The sequence below is a fragment of the Orbicella faveolata genome, unplaced genomic scaffold (genome assembly GCF_042242905.1).
Source record: "Orbicella faveolata isolate gen_17 unplaced genomic scaffold, um_ofav_v1 contig_24, whole genome shotgun sequence".
Classification (NCBI taxonomy): domain Eukaryota; kingdom Metazoa; phylum Cnidaria; class Anthozoa; order Scleractinia; family Merulinidae; genus Orbicella; species Orbicella faveolata.
This window is the reverse complement of record NW_028301552.1, coordinates 18,640,001-18,661,422: the sequence shown is the minus strand read 5'-3', so window position 1 is coordinate 18,661,422 and position 21,422 is coordinate 18,640,001. Positions and strand designations below refer to the sequence as shown.

At 38.6% G+C, this 21,422-nt stretch overlaps 1 protein-coding gene and 1 pseudogene across 2 annotated transcripts; both read right to left on the bottom strand.

Moving 5' to 3' along the window:
* Positions 1–229: 229 nt before the first annotated feature.
* Positions 230–4,030, bottom strand: LOC110057451 (uncharacterized; annotated as a pseudogene). Its single transcript, XR_016207758.1, has 4 exons — positions 2,717–4,030; positions 2,549–2,617; positions 2,050–2,284; positions 230–1,541 (listed from the first exon to the last, which is right to left on the bottom strand). The product of XR_016207758.1 is annotated as an uncharacterized LOC110057451 (transcript).
* A 6,648-nt stretch (positions 4,031–10,678) lies between these two features.
* On the bottom strand, positions 10,679–15,690 carry LOC110057448 (uncharacterized). Its single transcript, XM_089291262.1, has 3 exons — positions 15,111–15,690; positions 12,841–13,280; positions 10,679–11,663 (listed from the first exon to the last, which is right to left on the bottom strand). The coding sequence occupies exons 1-2, from the start codon at positions 15,406–15,408 to the stop codon at positions 13,147–13,149; spliced, it is 432 nt and encodes a 143-aa protein (XP_089147388.1). The 5' UTR covers positions 15,409–15,690; the 3' UTR covers positions 10,679–11,663; positions 12,841–13,146.
* Positions 15,691–21,422: the final 5,732 nt, after the last annotated feature.

Below are 21,422 nucleotides of genomic sequence, written 5' to 3'. Positions count from 1 at the left end.
AGATATCTTCGTTTATCTAGAACACATCGTTTCAGTAAGACTTAGGAACATTCAAGTCGCCAATTATTTCTACCTGCATGACATTTTAATTTCCTTTTCTTTCCGTGTCACGAAATAAAATTTAGTTTCGAGAAGTTATTTTTGCTGAGCATGTTTACCTTGTGAATTACAAGCGTTTACCCTGATAACATTCATACTAACTATGTCAATAAATCACTCTGAAACGGAAAACAGTACCATTTCTTTGTTGAACTAAACAAAACTAACTGCTTCCATCGGCTTAAAATATCGCATTGGAGGACAAATCGCGTGGTGTGGCGGTGTCTCTACTTCGAAAATATATTTCTTTTTCACTATCGCTGTCAAGTCCAGTTCGCAGTTTTCTTGTGTAAAATAATACCGAGAAACGGGAGTTTCACTGAAATGTTGCAAACGACACATTTTGCTGCGATGCACCGAGCTTTTGCTGAAATTTTGTCGCCGTATTTACATTAACAATTACGAACTTGACTCTGATTGGATATTACAAATCCCTATGTAAATAGTTCACCCCTGAACCGAAAACAGTACCGTTTCGTTTCTGAGGAAACGAAACAAACCAAACCGTTCTCAATTCTACCAGAAATATAATTTTGATTTCCAGACATCGTGCACAAAAATCTAATTTGATGAACTGTAATTCACTGCCATCCCATTGCCATCAAAGATAATCTTTTGAAATATACAATGACATCATCACACTTGCAGCAGTTTTAAAGTTTATTTAGGAGCATTAACTTTGGATTTATTCTTTAACATAATGATGATTTTTAACCGTGTATAAAGAAATGTTAAATAAATAAAATAAATAAATTAGACAAATTAGGGAAATCACCACACAGTTAACCATCACATGGAAGTTTCATTTGTAAACCTCACGTCTTACAATTTACTTTCTAAGCATTCTTGAGAAAACTTGACTACTTTCTCTCTAGTACAAAAAAAAAAAAAAAAAAAAATTATCACGAGCCTTGAGTTCACTAGTTTGATGCTAAAAAGCTTAATAAGTGTAAGGTGATGCACGTAATGCTCCTGAATTATTAATATCCACCGAACCACCACTGAGTGGTAGAGTCCTCATTCACGCTACAGGCAAACTTGAGATTTACACGGCCGTAGAACCCAAAGTTATCTTCATATCCCACAGAACCGACAGTTGGATCAAACTGACAACCTTTATGGTAACTGTCGATGTGCAGAAAGTACGTGTTGGGAACCTGCCAAAACCTGGCTGTCTTGTGTATTCCAATGTGACCACGGATGTTCACAAGCTCGGTCTTGAGACAAACACCATTACCTAGGAAATCGAGGATATCAGCCTCCGAAAACCGTCCACGGACGTAATCTTTGTAATGGTTGATCCCGTGTTTGTCAAAACTGCATGTCGCCCGCCAGTGGGTCGATGCGTCTTTTAAGGACTTCATTTGGTCAGAGGTCTGTCGATAAAGGAGCCAGTTAGGCGAGTTTTTGTTGACCGGATCGTTCACTGAGAGGGGGAGGTCCTGCAGTCGCGAAACAAATGTTAATACAAATTGTTTGTGCAGCAAGATAAAACCGACAGAAATAACTCAAAGTTGGAGTTATTCACCAGTCAGCTGTAACAATTTTTGTTTTCTCATGCAGAGTTCACTTTCGTACCTATCTCACGTGTAATTAATGTAGCACATTAGTATCTTTATTAATTATCCTAATTTAATCCAGCGATAAAGTCGTCTTACAAGACGCATCTCTCACTGCCATCTTGTACAGCTAATTTAAATTTTATCAATAATGTTTTTCGCTCAATTTTTTTAGATTCAGTGGATTTTTTTTCAACGTATGACGCAATTTGGGAGGTATGACATCATGATTTACACGTGGCAGGCGCCTTTTGCTGGTCATGCATACAATTTTCATTACAACAGCTCTTATATTTTCTGAGAATCAAAGCGGGTCACCTTCTCTCGGATGCAGGAAGAATAATCTTGGGCTAAGTTTCCTGCCCATTGCTCATTTCGAAACTTCTGTAACGGAACGAGAGCGATAACTGTACCTAAAGTTCGAGAAACCCTTATTTTCAAGGCTCCAAGATACTACAAGAGTCCATGCTGCACCAGGCTCAGTCTCCATATCACAGTACACAGTGAATCCATTTCCAACAGCATCGTAAATCCTTAGTAGCCACTGCGTTTGGCGCCATTCCTAAGATGATCGACGCAAGATCGTGGTTTGTTCTTTAGGATGTGTCTTCTGCACACAAATTACCCTGCAATCAGCACAAACACATTACTAGGCTTGCAGACATTTCACGCTAACACGTTCATACCGAACGTTAGACTCCCCTTCACCCGCATTACAGTACACACCTATATCTACCAATTGAGACGAAGCGGTAACATAAGTCCGCCATTTACCCAATAGCATGAAGTTAAAGTTATTCTCGATTTCAAGGTATCAGGTGTGTTCGTGTGACAGTAGCCCACCTTTAGAACTTCTATATGCCTTGAAATAACAAAAATAAACGTCTTACTTTACAGGGAGGATCCTCGTTTAATGCCACGTCCATTTGTTCCGAATCATTCTCGGGGATGTTGTTAGTCTTTCGAGACAAAAAAATCGCGAACATAAATTAGTAGAATTTGAAATGCAAAGCGAATGTCAAGGACATTGGTCAAAAATTAGTTAAGAGCAACATTACCGATTTTCCATGGCAAATAGCGGCCACAATCAGCAAAATAGCAAGGCAAAGTTGCATGATGAAGCTGTTACGGTGTATTGACAACAGTCAAATAAGATTGTTCTCTTGGTAGCACTGAAAAATAGAGACACCTCGTCAGCAGAAGAGTAGCAGACACTCAAGGATAGATAAAGCTATTCACCATTTAAATCGCTATCCAATGTAAAAAAAAAAAAACAGATCGTAGGCTTTTCACTAGGTAATGATGTGTCTGGTAAAAAGCTATCGTTTTCATTCATCAGACAACCAGAGGCTGGATTGATACACAATACACTGTTACACAGAATTTCATGATAATTTTTAATTATTATTTTTTGGGTATTTTAATAATTTTTATTGATTGTACAGTCACAACAAAGAAAACAAACTTGAGAATTATATAGTATCTCGGCATTTGTAGGTACACAAATACATACTAACTCAAGAAAAAAAAATGATGCCAATATAAGGAATACTGACAGTAGAATCATCCACGCTGCCCGTGGGATTTGGGACTATGGCTTATGCTTAATTTGTTTTCAGACTGTCTTCTTTTCTTTAGATCAGTAAGAGCCTCATTCTCCGAAACGCTAGTTATTTGTATTAAAGAAACTCAAGTCAAGCCAATCAAAAAACACTGACAAGCTATAACCTATCCGTCCTTGCGCGGTTCTAAAAATGTAACTTGGGTTTACAATGCTAAACTAAAAGATGGAGTAATATTACACAAAGGTTTTGGAGACAAGAGCCTTGAAGAACAATATATTACACTGAAAAAAAAAAAAAAAAACATTATCGTTATGGCACTTCAGAATATTTAAATGTCACGTACACAAACTACACCCCACGCCACACTCTATTGTAAGTTTTAAATCAACACAACTCTCTTAACTAAGAAATTAAATACTCTGAGCTGGACTCAGAGAACAGTGATATCCCTCTAAGCGTTGTTTAGTGTATAACATGTTTTGATTCCCAAGAATTCAACTAGGTGTTAGGTTGTGGTTCAAACCTTCCTTGGCGAAGTGAATTCCGCTTTTGAGAGGTACTACCTTGCCGTACGTTATATTATGTTTTGAGTGTTATTATCAACCACTCGTTAGAAGAACAGCACAATAAATAGAATGTTTCACTCGTCCGAATGAAAGGTACAAGGGACACGCCCTCAAAGACACAACTATTTAAACACTCGGTAGGGCTAATTGCTATTCCAAGGCAGCAAAACGGAATAAAAAATATTACAAGTGTACTGAACAGGTACAAGAATAAGATTGTTTAAGTTTGACAGGTGAAACAACAAACCTGGGTGGACCATTTTGTAGAGGATCTCCTCGCTTTCAGATGCACGAGATATTTTAATCACAATTCTCGATGCCTTAAATACAAACTACTGATGTTTATGAACTAAATCGTGATATATAAAGAGACAAGCAGACATTGTATACCTTGTTTTAGGAAATGAAATATTCTTTTACTGACAGATGTCAATCATTTCCATCACGACGACATCTCGTGTTCGCAAATTGTCGCCGGTCCCACTTGAACGCCGTTCAGTGTCTTAGACGAAAATTTGTCTTTCATCGAAATTGAATTGAATTCATTTTTGTATAAATCCGATAGCTGTGTAACTTACTATTCTTTGTTCACCTTACTTTGATGACCTCATTTCCAGATATTGGTTCTTCTCAGAGGTATCAGAGAGCCTCACTAATATCAACCTTCATGTATTTTCACGTACGTGCAAATAACATTAATGTGATGGAGGAAGTCGACGATGTTGGTTACTGATACAATTTGTGTTCGGTATCATCAAAGCAAGTAAAAATAATCAAATAAAATGCGCTACTTGGTGAAGAGTTTTGGTCAATCCAAAAGACATTCTAAATGATACGAACAACCTAGAGTAAAAACTTAAGAAACAATAATAAAAGAGGGCAATCGTCTTCTGTTGGTGTTTGTAAAGAGTTTTAGATAAAGTTGTGACAGTTTGAGAAAACTCAAGGTTCTGTCTAGATATTTCCACTCATCCTTCTGCGCACTTATTGTCTTATCAGCCGCCTAGAAACAAGTGAAATTCCTCTGAAAATTTCACGGCGTTTTTTGATTTAAGTAAACAAAGAAAGGTAATGTCTTATAGACTGTTCGACAGTGTTTGATAAGACAGTCTTAGAAAATTTTGTAAATGGCGCTTAAAAATGCTGGCTGACTCCCGTGGATTTATTAAGTTTGTTCCAAATATTACTCACTCCCATAACTGATGTGCTCAGCTCATTGAATTCATTTGAAGTTTAGCATTGTAAATCCAGTTTTGTGGTCTAGAGTCTGTCACGTCGGTTAGATCTGTGTAGATAAGCTCCCTTGTACGTGATTTCCTTAAGCATGTGCAAAATATTGTTAGGTCCCTTATATACTCAAACTTAGGTTCTCGCTGAATTCATTAAAGTATAATAGCATTGTAAACACATCCTGTGGTTTAGAGTCGGTCACGTCGGATAGGTCTGTGTAAATAAACGTGCAAGTGATTTCCTAACATTTATTCAAAACATTGCTCGGTTCCATATACTCAAACTGGGTTTCTCAGCGTTGAATTCACTTGAAGTTTTGCATTGATTTTGTGGTTTAGAGTTGGTCACGTCGGTTAGATCTGGGTAGATATATAACCGTGCACGTAATTTGTTAAAGTTTGTTCAAAATATTGCTCGATCCCATATACTCAAACTTGGGTTCTTGTTGAATTCAGTTTAGCACTCTAAAACCATCTTGTTCTTTTGGGTCAGTCACGTCGGGTAGATCTGTGCGGATGAGCTACAACTTAAAGGCAGAATGCACTCCACCTCCAAGTAGAAGGTGGAGTGTCTTACCATGGTGTCTTACCATACATTTACTATTGCAAAGTTTATCTAAGACCTTTTGCAGGCTATAAACCTAGACATAGTGGAAATTCCATGAACGTTATTGCTTAGGCAATAAAATGATTTCGAGCGCAATTTAGATTTGATAAGTACAAGAAATTTTTCAAAAGATTAATTGTAGTTTTTGAAACATTGCGAGTGCTTAGTTATTCTAAATTGCAAGAGGAAAATCACTTGATCACTTGTTAATAATATAAAAGCCATTTAATTTCAACTTTCTGCACTCAATTTAAACTTCCTGCACTCAATTTCGACTTTCTGCATTGGCCAAGATTAATTGACGAGCTCTCAGCCAATCAGCTTGCTGAGTATTTTTGCATGTATATATCTGTCTGGATTCGCAAATACATAGCCACAGAATTTGACTTGTAACTGACAATCTTTATATAATTCTGTGCAAGAGCTAGCTTTCCACAAGGCTTATCGTGACTCACATAAAAGGAAATAACTCTCCTATATGACTTTTGAGGCCAGGAAGACTAAATTTACCTTTTTTCATTGAATCACGAATTGTACAATTTAATTAAGACAGCTTCCCACATGAAGAATTCGAGTCTAAATCAACACAAACGTACAGATATCAAAACCGCGGCGGAGAGCTTAACTATAACTTACTAAAGGCCTGCATTGTCCTAAATGGACTGAACAAGAGCTTCCTACATCGAGAATCGATTGAACTTCAAACAAACTAGGCCATAATTATGATTAAGCGAGAACATTCAGCATGTTGTCGTTACGTCAATTATCGCCCGGAAGCCACGTACATAATTTGTTTCCGCGCTAGCGAATCACAGACAGTCTGATAGTTAGCTAGGCTGAGAACGTGTAAAATTGAAAAAAAAAAAAATTAACAAAATTCTACTCACGATCAGTGCTTGACCCAGTGTTCTTCACTCTATTGGTAGCCATGTTTTGCTCGCAAATAGCAATGTCCCGGAATGTACTTGAATTTCATCGGCCAGGAAATGCCATATCCAGACTTCAACAGATTTTTTTCTTTGAAGTCTTTAGCGACATCAAAGTTCAAACAAATAACGCCAACAGCAGCTAAAAATGTCTAGTCCATTGCACGTCTAAGCCCTAAATTGATGTGGCTAAAATCCCTTTGCTGTCTAAAGCAAGCACAACATTATCGCCACAGTGCAAACGGCGTACTATTACGGGGCTAAATGACGCCTCGTTTACATGTAACACATCTTAGGACCGCTCCATGAACGATAATGGACGACACTTGCTAGCAAATCGTTAGACTTGCACCTTCATTGGACTTAGTGATGTCCTCGGGCAGACTTCCTCTAGACAGCTATTATAGAACGCTATAGTTCCTTCTCAGAGTCACCGCGCGAACAGAAATTCAGAGTGTAATCTGGGCTAAATTTAACACCAGTTGAAAAGGGGAGGGGGGGGGGGGGGATAGCGATAAATAATTAAAAAAAAAAATAGATGAATAAATGAAACATGTAGCAAGAGGTTCTCTACATTTCATGCTCGGTAAGATTTACAACCTGCTGTCATAGCAAAAGCAAATAAATAAATAAATAAACGTTTGATTGAGTCTTTAACACTGTTTTCGTAAATCCAGATATATATTTCACCGGAACAAGAATGGATGACCTAGAAAGGCCAAAAAAATGAGAGTGTCTAAGTACTGTCGATCTTTCTAAAGCATCTGGCGTCAAACTAGGGCATTCCCTGATCATTTCGGACATTCTGTGCGAATATATGACTGGATTTACGAAAACCGCGTGAAGACTTTACACCAAAATAGCGGGCGCGTTTTTGGAAAATCGGTCAGATATATTATTAATTGTGTAACACACTTTCCTGCCTGAAATTAAAAGAACGCTACTGAGTGTTAAATCAAAACTGTTGAGCAATTTTCTGTAAAGGAAATTAATTTTTAGCACGTGACAATTTAAATGAAAGCTATTGAGCAGTACTTTCATGTGGTAATATATATTTTGTTGTACAGGATGGTCGTATAACTCTTTCCCTTTTTTGACGTTGACGTTTTGAGAACATATAGCTGGTTTTCACATGACGTCACCAAAATTCAAACAACAAAACTATTGATCTTCCTGAGATTTGACTTTAATGATGTATAAGAGCAGCTGAAAACTAATATTCATACAAATTTTCGCTCCGAATGGGTTCTTGGTTTTGTGATACACTACGCTTGAATTTCTAAGCTTTTGGGTGACGCGGCATTTACATGACGGCCTAGAGAGTTGTCACGATGGTTAAAAAAGTGACTGATTTTGGGGAACTTGGCTATCTGAACAGTCCGTGTCTTAGAAAAAGTAATATTTTAATGTTTTAGAGTTTCTCGAGGGATAAATTCACGCTTTTGTTGCAAAACTCAGTGACAGATGTTTCTGTTGGTTTCCGGCCGCCATGTTGGTGCCCATACGGATGGGCAGCAGCATGGCGTCTCCATACAAATCTCTGTAAATTTGGGTAAAATATTTCTCCGCATATCTCGCATAAGAAAAATTGCTGTGACCAGAATTTTGGCGAGAGTCTTTGCATACTTACCTTCTTTTATTTCCCAGATTCTGGACTTTATCTATTGACCGGTTTCGTTGTTTTATTTTGATCTATTTTGAATTCCGTGACACTGAAAACCAGCAATAGAGGACTTTTATTCACATGGGCGCAGCCATGCAAATTTGTTGGGACAAAAGAAAGATTTTACATAACAAAAATGTTCAACTCCCAAGGGATTGATTTATTACACAAACATGGCCGCCGTTTCGTTTGGAACACGAATATGCCTGCAGTGACGTCATGTGAAAACGCTCTATAAAGATCTTTTCACCGGGCGACGCCTACAGCAATAAACCTTTTGGCAAACAAATAAATGGCTAAACTATTTGTGACTCCACGATACGCGGTGCAGTAAGCAGAACGTTAAGTAAACCGCTATATGAAATAGAATATATGGCGCTCATACTATTTTAAATGCAGAATTAGTGAACTTTTTGCGGAATTTTCGCCCTCGTTTAGATGCTAAAAGATTTACATCTGGGCGTGATCAGAGAAGAACGTTGACAAATATGACCTGATAATTTGTTCAAATGGAATAAGATAGTTCTCTGCGGTATTTTACGAAAGCCATAATTTGAAGTGTGTCTAATGCACCGTTATAGCTGTTATTGCAGTTGAGCCTGCGGTCAAATATTCTTTTGCTTTAAAAGGCATGTAAACGAGGCGAAAGGTTCAATACAATGCAGAATTGACTCTTTCGCCTCGTTTGTGTATCAAGCCGCTGATAACTGCAAAAACAAATATTAGAGATGTTAATCACTACTATCTGAGAACAACAGTTTCCTTAAACCCTGCCTTAAACGAAATAATATATATCTCATAACTTTGAAAAAAACAAAACAAGATCAAGTTGCGAATGAATGCGGAATAGCTTTCTCGGTACAAGCTTGTTGCATGCACTGATAAAGAAAATCTTATAATCAGATTTTCTACAAATAAGCAAAACGGATTTTAAAGGCATGTTTCCATTTTTATTCATGTTGCCATGGCACATACGTTAGCTTAACTATCAAAGATCCAAAGTTTGTTTTGTGAACTTGCCTGCAGCAATTTTTGGCGACCAAAGGATTAAGGGTTTTAAAGAAAAAGGTAAATGAAACATAGGTATCAAAGACTGAGTTCAGCCACCTTTAGAAACTGGAGAAACTTGATTGATCTTTCTCTGGGCTTAAAAAGAGAGTAATTACAAGAAGTTGTATTCTTGAAAGTGTCTCTTATTCATCAGAGGCCAGTTGTTCAAAGGGTGGATAGCCCTATCCACCGGATAAATCACTATCTAGTCTATCGAGTGGAAAATGCAGGGTTTTTTAATATTTGTCCACTAAATAGCCATTTACCCGGTGGATAGCGTTATCCACACTTTGAACAACTGGGGCTAGAGTACCATCATCGTCATCATCATCATCTTCATCATCATCAATCATCTTTTTATTTAGTAATGCAGGTTACAAAGATTGCCAGCCAGTGAGGCTGATGTGGACCTACAATTAACTAATAAAATGTGAAATAAAAAACAAAATAATAATTACTTACACTCTTCTTACTTACTCGTAATAAAAAAGCTTAAGACGAACTCCACAGGACTGTTCCTAATAAAGATAAAAGACATGGCCGATGGTGTGGTAGAGTCTCTATTCGCAGTAGAAATGAATTTAGAGCTTAACGCCGTCGTCGATGTGCAATAAGCGAGTATTGATAATCTCCATGTCAAAAAAAAGCTGGTTGTCTTGTGTATTGCAATAAGGGGTCGTTATATATACGCCTTACGAAACCGCAACACACACAAACCGTGAACTCATAAAATTTCTTACCCCCCACACCTAACATAATCAGCCTTTCTAAGTGACCCATCGCACTCTGTCCTTGTGCTTGAACATTTAATTGAACAGTTCCCGCTATTTATTATAGGGAGTTTAAGAAAACCACGACGGCAACGGCAACGGGAACGTCGCTAAACAAAAGATTGAATTAGGAAAACAATGGCTGTGCACGTGCGTTATAATTCTTGGTACATTTCTTTACTGTCCTCGACAAAACAATAACGTGAAATGACCAAATTCTGCGTTGTCTGGAGAACGTGAACCGCGACGGCTGATTTTTTAAAATTTTATTTCAAGTTTATCGCTGTGTCCCAGATTCAGTTTCGTGAAGGTTTTGTCGGTGATAAACAAAGTAAATGACTTTAGAGTATCGCGAGATTCGTAGGTAAAATGTAAAGTCATTTGTTAATCGACATTGTCCTCGGCGTCGCCATCGTAGCTTCATAAACTCCCTTATTTTTCAAGAAGTGTATGAAACAGTCAGTCCCTAACCCGAGCATTAACGTATTTTAATACTTTATTTCAATACCTTACAATTTTTCTTTCTTAGCCTTATTTAAACAACTGGATCTTTTTGCCGTATAGGACATTGTGGAAAGGGCGTGTCTTTTAGAGAGTTTTTTTTTAAGGGTTACAACTTTCTTGTCTCGTAAAAGAAGACAAAATTGTGCAAAGTCAAAAACAATTTATTTCTATCAGTAAATTATGTACGTATACATATTTTCTATTTGTATCTTATTTCATCGTTTAATCACGATACTTTATATACATTATACACTAGCATCTATAATAGCTCGTGGAATACGTGATACTGATTGAATAGTAATGGAAGTGGTTTCTATGCTATTCTCCTATATTACATGAACGGGCTTGTAATGAGACGTTTTAAGATACATAGAGTAAATGATTAATGCAATTGCAGAAAAGCGGACTTATACGACGTCGTAATTTGACTACAACAGAACTCATCTCCTTTTTCCATTTTTTTTTTTAAATTTTGAAGACGCAATCGGCATTAGATAGCATTTGGTCTAACAGACATAGGGAAAAGTGAAAGATTCGTGTAGTTAGTTGTAGTCGATTGACGCTATCCTAAAAAGCGTTTATTCTGTCACGGAAACAGCGAGGAACTGAATGCCAGAGTAATGGTGCAAGAGGGTATCTGGGATAGTTTGTTAAGATAACAAAGTGGGTCTGATTGTAAGCTGAATTGTTCCTCCAAAACTAGCAAAATGGTTTGTGTTCATGTCCGAGGAAGTTAGGTCCCTTGAAGAGTCAGGTTCAGAAAAGTCCTCTACAGATTGAGCCTTTCTAGATCCAAACACAAGACGTCGACAACACCGCGAACCAGATTGGCATAAAAAGAAAACGCCGATGTGCTTTGATACTTATCTGGACCAAGGGTACACCTTGTTTATTTACCCAAAAAACTAGTCAAGAAAAAAAAAAGTAACTTCCTTAACTAGTGATGGGGCAGATCCAGTAGTGAATAACGCACTTCATTTTATTAGCGCCAAAGAACAGCGATGAAGTTCCTTTATAAACACAATTGTACACAATCGTGTTTTTATTCGGGTCAATTATTCCGCCTTCAAAAACGTACTCTGCAGCTCTGTATGTTGAACATGTGACACCAACAATCTTCATGCCCTGAAAAGTGCGAAATGCTATGAGAAAAGTTGTGAAACTGGAAAACTGTCCATTTCTTTGTGCGCCTGTTCATTATTTTTTGGTGCTATTTAATCGAAGTTGAAGTTTACCTATGGGGCTTTTTTACGGACAAAATAACCAACATCCATTTATCAATGTTTTGTTAGATTAATTGGGTTAATTTTAAAATAGCATTAATCAATTTCGTATGGGATACATCGATTTGAATGTCATACATCAATTTGTATTATCTCGCACAACAATAATTAATTTAACAAACATTGATGTTAGATGTTAGTTATTTTGTCCGTAAAAAGCCCCATATTTAACTATCGAAGTGCAAAAACTACTTCCATCGAACTGATGTTGAATCTCATGGATTTTCCTATGAGATGATCAGACTAAACAAGTAAAGTTTGTGATCACTCCTAACGTGCGCAAGCGGAGCCCCCTTATCTCAAAAAAATTCGCAACCCTTTTAGCTCCTTTTAAGCTAAAACACTTGGGTTGATGTGACTGTTTCTTTCATAAAACAGGCGATTACCGCTTTTCGTCTTAGAATGGAAAGACGAAAGCAAAAAATGTTTAGAAGGCACCGAAGAGGGAAATCCATAGAAATACAGCCAATTAGAATGCAGGAAATCCGTTGTATATTTCCTGCATTCTAATTGGCTGTATTTTCTATGGATTTCCAATCACCCAATCACAAGCAATGCGACAACCATCGTGCGCCGCATTGCTTGCGCTGGCCACTGTATTTTCTATGGCATGTATAAAATAGTTATTGTTATACCTTCCAACTCAAGCACGTTTTCCGATCGGAGGGGAACGTGACACGTGTGGTGGATCAAAACTCACTAACTCCCTTGGGCGAAAAAAACTGGCTAACTCTCTAGGGAAACAACAACTTGAACTTTCGACTCGCACGTGAGCATGTCTTGCTTCTCGAAACCGCGGCATATTCGTGAGCCAGCCGGCGTCAAGCAAACGATTTCTTCGCAGGTTTTTCCTATTTTTGAGTTGGGATGTTACCTGAGATTCCTCGGGATACACATTCGCCTAAAGGCTCGTGTTTTCACCGAGCAAATACAAGTTTCGCAAGGGATATTCCTCGGTATTCGACTCAGAAGTGCTTTATAACTATATAGCTAGTATATATTATTTCAGTTGCACATACCGGATGGTCATCTTCTCGTAGAGTAACTCCTGACGTAGCTGCTGCTCCAGCAGTCTGTGCAGCTTTCTCCTTGTATTTGTACTCACAAAGTGAGAGATTTCTGGGTCCAGGCCTTCCCGGGGGACCTGGTGGGCCCTGGGAGCCGTTAAAGCCAATAGGCCCTATGGAGCCTTAGAGACCTGCTAATCCTTGCGAGCCCCTTGCGCCAGGAGGGCCCATTGGACCTTGTGTTCCATTAAAGCCCCTAGGCCCTACAGGGCCAATTGGTCCTGGGGATCTAACTCCCGATGATCCTCTGGGGCCCTGTTATCCAATATCTCCTTTCGGGCCCTGGACGCCAGGCTCCCCTTGTGCGCCGTTTCGACCGCGGGTCCCCGGTGGCCCCGGCGGACTCGGAAGTCCGGGTGGTCCCATTAGTACCGTTCCGTTGTTACTTTCGTCTAAAAGAAACAGAATAGATATGACATTCGTAAAATTCCTGTTATTTCATTTTTCTATTTTTTTCCCGGAAACTAGAAAGAAATCCTTGCAAAGTAAAAGGTGAGATCAGAAATGCTACTTGTTGTTGAGTGTGAAACAACATCACTCTCAAAAAATTGCTTAGTCTGAGATTGAAGGCCATCGACTCCGGGTATTTACTTTAGCCTTTTCAAGCTTTAAGACCTTCGACTGAAAGACAGGCCGTATTGCAGCGTGATCCTTTTGTGAAGCATATTGGCCCAACAGGCTGGCGCTTATCTCCGGTTTTCTTAGCCTGAAACGACAACAATTATTTGTCCTCCCCCTGGCCGGGTTAATCTTTTTTTTTTTTGTTAGTTTGTTTGTTTAGTTGTTTGTTTATTCTACTTCATTTCGGTCTTCTCTTTAACATTATCGTTACTTTACTTTTTAAGTCTTCCCTTGTCATTCACAGATCCTTGGTAAGCAAGCGCCACTTCAAGAAAACTTTCCATGAGCGCGAATATCGATTTTTACCGTTCAGAAATCACAAATATGTAAAGGTAAGTATAGTAAAGTCTGCATACGAGCCAAGTGGCCCGCCAGGCCAGAGCTTATCCCGGTTTCTGTGGCGACTAGGAGTATTTCTACTTCCCTCAGCATAGGATGCTAGTCCATCGCAGGGTTACCTCCAGCATTAATTTCGCCAGTACCCAATTAAAAACCTGGTTGGAGAGAGGCACTGTGAAAGTAAAGTATCTTGCACAAGAACACTGACAACACAATGTCCCTGGGCAGGGCTCCAATCCGGACTGCTCGATCCGGAGATGAGCGTACTAACCATGAGGCCACCGCGCAAGGTAAGGCATATCTATTGGATTACATGTACAGCTCTTTGAGAGCTTACCTTGAGAATTGTCGTGACGTTGTTGACTTCGCTTTTGACGTATGCCAAGTTATTGATTATCTCCGTGATCTTTGAGACAAATGTTATAAAAAATTGCGCATATTTTTACGCACATGGCAACAATGGCGGAGATTTTGCTTTAATTGACATAAAGGTATGCTGAGTTTGTGTGCAAGGAAAGAAAGACTACACTGGCTGGCCTGACAAATGGAATGCATCTTACTATCAAGCTGGCTGCAGATGGAAATTTTAACTTTCTTTTTTGGTCCGCTTACTGTACTGAACTACCGACGAGTTTAATTCAAACAAATTTTATGTTCGAAATTCAACAAGTATTGACGAAGCAAGTCGTGTTTGCTCGTTGACACATTTACATGTATCACTTCACAAGGTGCATCATGATGCAGATGGCACAGCAAGACACCATTTGTAATGCAGCTCAACTTATTTAATTCCTACTTCGTGTAAGACAAATACAACTAGAGAGCACATGTTCTGTCCAAATATGGTAAGACAAGCCATGCACGTAACACATCATGCTCCTTACAGCATTCAATGGGACACTCTCGGCTAGACTCTCATTTCGTTTCCATGCATATAACGGTTACTTTCAGATGCTTAAAAAACGTTTTTCCAGTAATAGTCGTTTTAGACAAAGCGGACGCGTGACACAAGAAATTAAACATTCCATTTATGTATGTTTCCAACTACCCTCATAAACAAAGCAGACTGTATAAACAAAAAGAGGCCTTAAACCGGTTGGTACTGTAGGGTGAAAGTATATCACAATACAACGGATTACCCTACAGTATATCATTTGACACTGCTGCTAGACAAACACAGTTTATAAATCATCGATCGTTTCTTGTACATATTCTAACTGATGGAACTTGTCTACTTCGTAAATACGCATAATAATGCTTACCCTTCATCGCTGATATAGCTAGCAACAAAGCAGCAGCTGCAGTCAGAAGAGCGAAAACAACAACTGCGGACATAAAGAACAGCACTCGCCGCAAAACGACCACATCACGTCGACACGCGTTTTCAAGATCTGCTGATGCTTGTTTTTTCTTCACGGCTTCTCGGCTGCACGTCTCATAGCTCGTTTTTTCCACCGCAGGAGTTGAACTCTCAGCGACGACGTCATCATAAATTGTTGGCTCAATTTCTGTTTTAACTGAGTCCAGCTCCAAGTACTGGTTTTCATGTGCCTCATTCATCGCTTACAGATCGAGCGCTGTGACATCCGTTGCGAAAAGGAATCAAAGCTATATCGAAAGCAAATTTATCCCCAAGACTGTCAAGTGACTTTATGCTGCAATTGTGGTTTATTTCATGTCGAGGCGTGTTTCACAAACACACAAATGTCTGTCATCCGTGACGTGGTAAATGTTTTCAACCATATGAACTGTTCTTTCTCTTTGAGTGTGACCTATAATCAGCTAATGATACACCTCTAGGAGACTTGTCTGAGAGATTCTTTCCTTCGCGTGACATTAAAGTCATCCCCCCGGCGAGGCCGACGTCTTCAAACAGACCTGACCTTGAGGAACTACAGGCAGACCACCCTATTGTTCAGGCTTAATAATTGTTTACAGAAACGAGGAGAATCTGTGAGGGTTATGAATAACGCTCTGAAAATTCCATATCTAAATTACTTCTCGGTCTGAACATCCCACTAAAGTTAAATGAAACGTTAATCGATTAATGTGAGGTGTTATTTCGCCTTCCTGGGCCGTCTGAAGGGTCTTTCAACGAAATTGCTTTTGGTCGGTTACCGGTAAAACAAGAGGGGGGAGACAAGGCTTTCAACTTGGTGGCCGCTAGCCGCGACCTCCTCCACTTCAAACTGTAATAAACGTCACAATATTGAAAATCTCACCTAAATGGCGACGGTTATTGATCGATGAGATTTTTCTCTATCTCTTTGCCGAATTCGAGCTTCATCCCTCCGACATTTTCCGAAAAAATCGATGCTAAAATCATAACTTATGAGAAACCTGTACACTAAAGCAGTTTAGGAAATTGAGAAAAACAAAACCTATGAGGAACTATGCTGTCTTCAGGAGCGAGGCGAAGGAATAAGCATACGGAGTGCTGCTTCAGTAGAGATAAGATATTATTAAAAGCTGGATCATTGGATATTTCAATTCAAGAGTTTCCATTGCCTTAGCCATCGTGCTCTGCAAATATGGTAAGTGCGCGCGTAATATCTTTTTTTTATCATTTTATTACAGTTTTCTATATTTCGGGGGCGTTTTCAATAAAACAATCATTCCACTCGCGCTTGTTGGATACAAAATGATTATAGCCAACTTGGCGCTACGCGCCTCGTTGGCTACTTTTCATCTCATATCCAACGCACGCTCGCAGAATAATTGTATTCTGCTTTTCAAGCCAAAATACTACGACCCACCCCCCCCCCCCCCTACGCGCCCAAGATTTTGTGAAACTCAAGAGGAGTTCCATAATTTATAAAAAGAGATTAGTGAGGGAAATCGTAAGAGGGAAGGCTTAAATGACAATGAACCATTCCCTAGATTAGCGCAGACGACTTAAATAATGAAAGATGTGGCTATTGGCTGCAAACATTAGACTGGATAACTGGTACCATTCGTGCGCTCAAGGCACGATGATTCAAGTTGATCTATTGACTTCCCTTCTTCTAGTCTTAAGGACAATCATTTAGCATCTATGTTGTCTACAGGGTTTTCAATTAATTATAAAATACCACAATTCTTCTTTTTTCAAACAACTACCCTGGCCAGTCTATCATAATCTAATTTCAAACGTTCTTATTTACAAACATATTACAATGAAAATTAACAAAAAGTAAATAAAATAGAAAGGTGGGAAGGAATGAGAGAACTCTCAACTTTGTATGTAGAATTGTGTGTGGAAAAGTGAGTGAAAACATTAATGAATGGGCGTGGTTCAAAGGGAGATAAACTTCGGGATCGTAAACCCTTTAAGGGTCTCATACCTGCGCTTTTTAGAAATACCAAAAAGTATAAAACCCGGTAGAGATTTTGAATACCTTAGTCCAAATGAACATCAGTCAAGGGCGCAATACAATAAGGCTCGAAACATCCAAGAGACTTAGATTTGTTATCATGGAAAATTGCGTTTACGTATCGTAGTTTGAAACTATATGTTTTTCAGACCAGACCTGATCACAAGATCCTACCACTATTAACAACAACTAGCTTTATTTGCATGACCATAAGCACATACAGAATAGAAACTATTTTCACCAGCGTGACGAAGATCTTCAAACATGAGAATGATTTGTTTAACAATAAAGCTATTGTCCTTATGCTTTGAAGATATAAGGAGTAATTGATTATTTAATTTTCTGATTGATAGCTATAATAAGAGGAAACCTACCAAGTTCAGCTGTACATGCTAGACGGATTACTTACACGATGAAACGTGTATAACATGCCTATATTATACTAGATTACAACCTAAAAAGAAAGCACAATTTTTATCGTTTAAAAATGGATACTGCCTTAAAGTTTGTTATTTTCCCTGAAGCTATATGCATAAAACAAAAATTTAAGACTGTATGAAAGATACAATGTATAATACCATACTCCTTACTGTCCGAGTGAATTTATATTATAAAAAAAATGTATGTTTAGGTATATTTATAAACTATTTCTACATATTACTACATAAAATATATATCACAAGTGATCAGGTATTTGGGTATATTACGTACGACCACGTTTTAAATCAATAAAATATAAATTATATTGTGAATCAGTTGGGAGAGAATCACACCGTTTTGCTTGTCAATATGATAAACTTAATTGTAAAATCTAAAGTCTTTATTCCCCTTTATTTGATACTTAAACCTAAATATTTTTTTTCTTCTCTTAGACAATAACTGTGAGGTAAAGGTAAAGTCTGCATAGGAGCCAAGTGGCCCATCAGGCCGGAGTTTATCCCGGTTTCAGTAGCATGAAGCGACTAAGAGTATTTCTACTCTCCCCTGGATGGGATGCTAGTCCATCGCAAGGTTACCCCCAGCATTAAGTTCGCCGGTACCCATTTATGCACCTGGGTGGAGAGAGGCACTGCGAGAGTAAAGTGCCTTGCCCAGGAACACAACACAATGTCCCCGGCCAGGGCTCGAACTCGGACCGCTCGATCGGGAGACGAGCGCACTAACCATGAGGCCACCGCGCCTCCCACTGTGGTGAACCTCAATTGAAGCTCAACTTATATCCAGTGGCGTATTGTCTCATTTCCAAGATACTAACGGGAAACCGTCTAGGCGTCGAATAATTTAGCCAGGCTTTACATTGTACGGTCGTAATAATCGCTTTTTGTCTTGCATGGATTTCTGCAATTTACTCTGTTAAACGATGACTACACTCCATTTGAATAATCGAAGTATTCTGCATTCAATCATCAGTTCAAAGTTTATAGAGGTGAATGGTTTTAAAGCCCGAAAAACTTCAAAGTAGCAAACACTTAAATTTGCTGGCTGGCTCCCCTGGTTTTCTTAAGGTTGTTTAAAACATTAGTCACTCCCATATGTACTCAAACTGATGTTCCCAGCTCACTGAATTCATTTAAAGTTTACCATTGTAAATCCATTTTGTGGTTTAGAGTCGGTTACGTCGGTTAGATCTGTGTATATAAGCTCCCTTGTACGTGATTCCCTTAAGCTTGTGCAAAATATTGCTCTGTCCCATATACTCAAACTTGGGTTCTCGTTGAATTAATTTAAAGTTAAATAGTATTGTAAACCCATCTTGTAGTTTAGAGTCGGTCACGCCGAATAGGTCTGTGTAAATAACCGTGCAAGTGATTTTCTAAAGTTTATTTAAAATATTGCTCGGTTCCATATACTCAAACTGGGATTCACAGTGTTGAATTCACTCGAAGTTTTGCATCGATTTTGTGGTTTAGAATTAGTTACGTCGGTTAGATCTGCGAAGATAAGGTTAACCGTGTACGTGATTTCCTTAAGTTTGTTCAAAATATTGCTCAGTCCCATACACTCAAACTTGGGTTCTAGTTGAATTTATTTAAAGTTTAGCATTGTAAACCCATCTTGTGGTTTAGAGTCAGTCACGTCGAATAGGTCTGTGTAGGTTTAAAATCTTTGCACTCGATTTCAACTTTCTGTACTGGTCGGGATTACTTGACGAGCCCTCAGCCAATCAGCATGTTGAATATTTTTGCAAGTATATATACTACTAATTGTGTAACAAACTTTCCAGCCCGAAATTAAAAGAACGCTACTGAGTGAAGGAAATTAATTTCTAGTATACGTAACCATTTAAATGACAACTATTAAGGAATACTTTCATGTGGTAATATCTACTTTGTTGTACAAGATGGTCGTAACTCTTTCCCTTTTCCAACGTCGACGTTGTGAGAACATATAGAGCGTTTTTATTCACTTGGCCGCAGCCCTGCAAATTTGTTTGAACAAAAGAAAGATTTTACATAAGTAAAGTATTCGCCACCAAGGGATTGCTTTGGTACACCAACATGGCCGCCGTTTCATTGTTTTGGAACACCAATATGGCTGCCATGACGTCAAGTGGAAACACTCTATACAATAGACCAATTTCGATATTTAAAAAATAGAAAAATGTACCGTGTTTCTATCGAGTTATAGAAACACCAGTGGAAGTTTTGGTGAAAGAGAAATGCTGTGGGAACACATGCCACAGGTGAGTGTTTCCACAGTTTTTTCGAGTTCTCCAAAACTTTCACGAGTGTTTCTATTAAGCAATTAGATTATGAGTTCGAGATTTCTATATCGCGTGATAGTTGGCGAGGGAGCAGCCCGAGTCGACTATTAAGCATAAAAATCGAGAGCGAAAAATCGAATTGTTTTAGTATAAATCTATAACTCGTTCAAAACTTTATCTAAGTCCTTTTCACAGATACTTCAATCATTTTGTCAACAAGGACACACTACTACGCTCCTCACTGTCTATCACAGAATAGATAGTGAGTAGCGTAGCCAATCAGAGAACGGCATTCGTGATAGAACGCTAGTAGATTTATACTAAAACTCGATTGAAACACGGAGAACATGTTTACTATTTCTTTTAGAAAACACCGCGAAGAAAAAAGGAAAACAACATGTTAACTTTGATTATCAAAGTGTAAATTCTTTTTGCTCGCGCCAAAATTACGTCAACAGCTCGTGCTAGTTCTGTGTTTCTATCGAGTTTTAGTACAAATCTACTAACGTTCTATCACGAATGCCGTTCTCTAATTGGCTGCGCTACTCACTATCTATTTAACAAATAGATTCCATGTTGCCGTGCGTCTGTTCAGTAATATATCACAGATGACGTCAAAATGTGGTAAGAACGAAAAAGTGGTGCACGAGGCGATAGCCGAGTGTGTCACTGATGGTCTTACCACATTTTGAGGTCTTCTGTGATCTATTACTGAACAGACGCACGGCAACATGGAATCTATTTGTTTTATATAATAACGAAACAAACTACTACAGATAAAGCGTTTTTTATTTCAAAATCTTTCAACATAACTCGAAAGCCGGTCTTTGGTACTTTGGCGAACGCGAAAAAAGCCATTTGACGTAATCTATTGTCTATCCAAATTGAAGCAATCTCATTGGTTGGTATGCGTAGCAAAGAATTGTGATTGGTCCAGGAAAATCACGCCACTGTCAAACTTGACTCGAGCGTCGCTTCTCGTGGAATGAAAACTTACAGCGAAAGCAGAATTGAACTGCGAAATCTACAAATCTTAAAGAAAATGCTGGATAAGTCAAGTCAGGTTTTGTCATCAGAGCAGCTCTGTGAGTCGAAAAGCTTGGATGTAGCTTCGAATATTGTAGGAGTTGAAAAACTACGCTCGGAAAACTTGCGGTTGCGGTCAACCTGGAGGCTATTCGATTCGAGTTTTGAATGAAAGGAACGTTAGTGATGGTGGAAATTTGTGTCCTCCGTGGTTGGTGATTCTCAAATCAGTGTCAAATAGTGTCGGAGACACCTTTTAGCTGCGATACAGTTGGCCGTGAGCTGTAGTGAGCTATACTTTGCTCGCTGCTGTGCCCTGAAACGGACCGGAACATTCGTATCGGAAAGCAAGGTTATGTGTTCATTTTCACTGATTTTAAGACGTGGTTTTGATGTTTCACTCCAGACAATCACTGTGTCAACAATTATTTTGAGACTGAGAAAAGTTCATTGTTTTAAATAAATCAATCTCATAAACATTTTGTTTATTG